Raw genomic sequence first — 1,401 nt, forward strand, 5'->3', positions numbered from 1 at the left:
AAATCCTCTATTTGTTGTAGCCCTAATTTAAATGTGAATCAGGATAAATTTTGTGTCTATATTTTCCATTCTAGCTTTTATGCTTTACTTCGTTATGGTTTGTGCGTCGAATCTTAATAGAATCTAAGGTTGGCTAAGCCCTAGATCCAGTTTGTTTACTGTTGTGCTAACGTGGTCCACTTCTAAGCAAATCCTTGACATAGTGGTCGTGGCTATCATCACCGTAGTTTGCAGCTTGATAGCACATTCCTATATCCATGTTATATTCGGGCATTTACCAAACATATGATGGGATTTTTCACAATTCACGGGACAATCCGGCAAGATTTCTTATTGCACCTTATCCTATCTTATCTCAATGCGTATCTGGACAACCAGCACAGCCTTAAGTCATTTGGGTGGATGCCACTTGAGTACGTAATTAAACTTACACGGGCATGAAAACAAAAATTAAGATTGCATACAAATCAGTAACTAAAGAAATTAGAAGCTTAAATCGAATGACAATTAAGATCGTTTCATCTACCTACAAGGGTACTTCCATGAGGAAAGATCCAATAACATGAGCAAAAGTTCCCTCATTACCTCCTTTCACCAGTCACGTAGTTTGCAGAAGCAAAGCTGATTTCAGGGGCAAATTGAGCCGAGCTAAAAATAGTTTAAAGGGGGAGATATTCAACTAGAGACAATTATATATCAGTTTCGACATAATCAACATTTGGTCAAGGCCCGTCGCCTACCGAGAATTCTCACCCGGAACCACAACTCCCTTCCCAAAGATGCTCTGCGAGAACGAGAGGATAACGAGGATCAAGCCGCTGCTCCGCCCATCTCTGCCCTCGCGACGCGGAGGACCGACCCCAGCGACGTGGCTCCGGCACAGAGGGCATGTGGCGTGGCGTCCGAGCCACGCGTCGATGCACTCGGCGTGGAAGCAGTGGCCGCATCCCCACAGCCTCCGGTAGCGCTCACCGGCGGCGACGTCGTGCAGGCATACCGCACAATATGGAGGAGCTTGGTGTCTCTGGGAAAGAGTGAGGGCCGGGGGATACTGGCTCCATCGGAACGCCTTGGCACAGAGACGGACGAGGGAGACGATGACCGTCGCGACGAATGTGGCTTTGTCGAGAGCCGTCGTCGCTATGGCCTTGAGCTTGAGAACGCTCGCCATGTAAACTCTCTCTCTTTCTCTATCTGACTTGAAGCGGATTAGGTTGGGGTTTTCTATGCTTGCAGGTGTGTAAAGTGGATTCCTGCGAACGCACTCTACTTTTTGAATGAAGAGAAAAAGTATGGTTTAACCTCAAGAAAAAAAAAACCATGGACCCCTTGGACGTGATGTCATGAGCAATTATTATAAGTGCGTTTACTGTATGTACTAAACTAAATCTAGACCATTGA

General features: G+C 46.0%; 1 protein-coding gene across 1 annotated transcript; it reads right to left on the bottom strand.

Moving 5' to 3' along the window:
- Positions 1–581: 581 nt before the first annotated feature.
- Positions 582–1,171, bottom strand: LOC115728555 (putative RING-H2 finger protein ATL69). Its single transcript, XM_030658876.1, has 2 exons — positions 741–1,171; positions 582–648 (listed from the first exon to the last, which is right to left on the bottom strand). Exons 1-2 carry the CDS (start codon positions 1,169–1,171, stop codon positions 582–584), a joined length of 498 nt encoding a protein of 165 aa, XP_030514736.1.
- Positions 1,172–1,401: the final 230 nt, after the last annotated feature.

The sequence above is a fragment of the Rhodamnia argentea genome, chromosome 9, assembly GCF_020921035.1.
Source record: "Rhodamnia argentea isolate NSW1041297 chromosome 9, ASM2092103v1, whole genome shotgun sequence".
Lineage (NCBI taxonomy): Eukaryota > Viridiplantae > Streptophyta > Magnoliopsida > Myrtales > Myrtaceae > Rhodamnia > Rhodamnia argentea.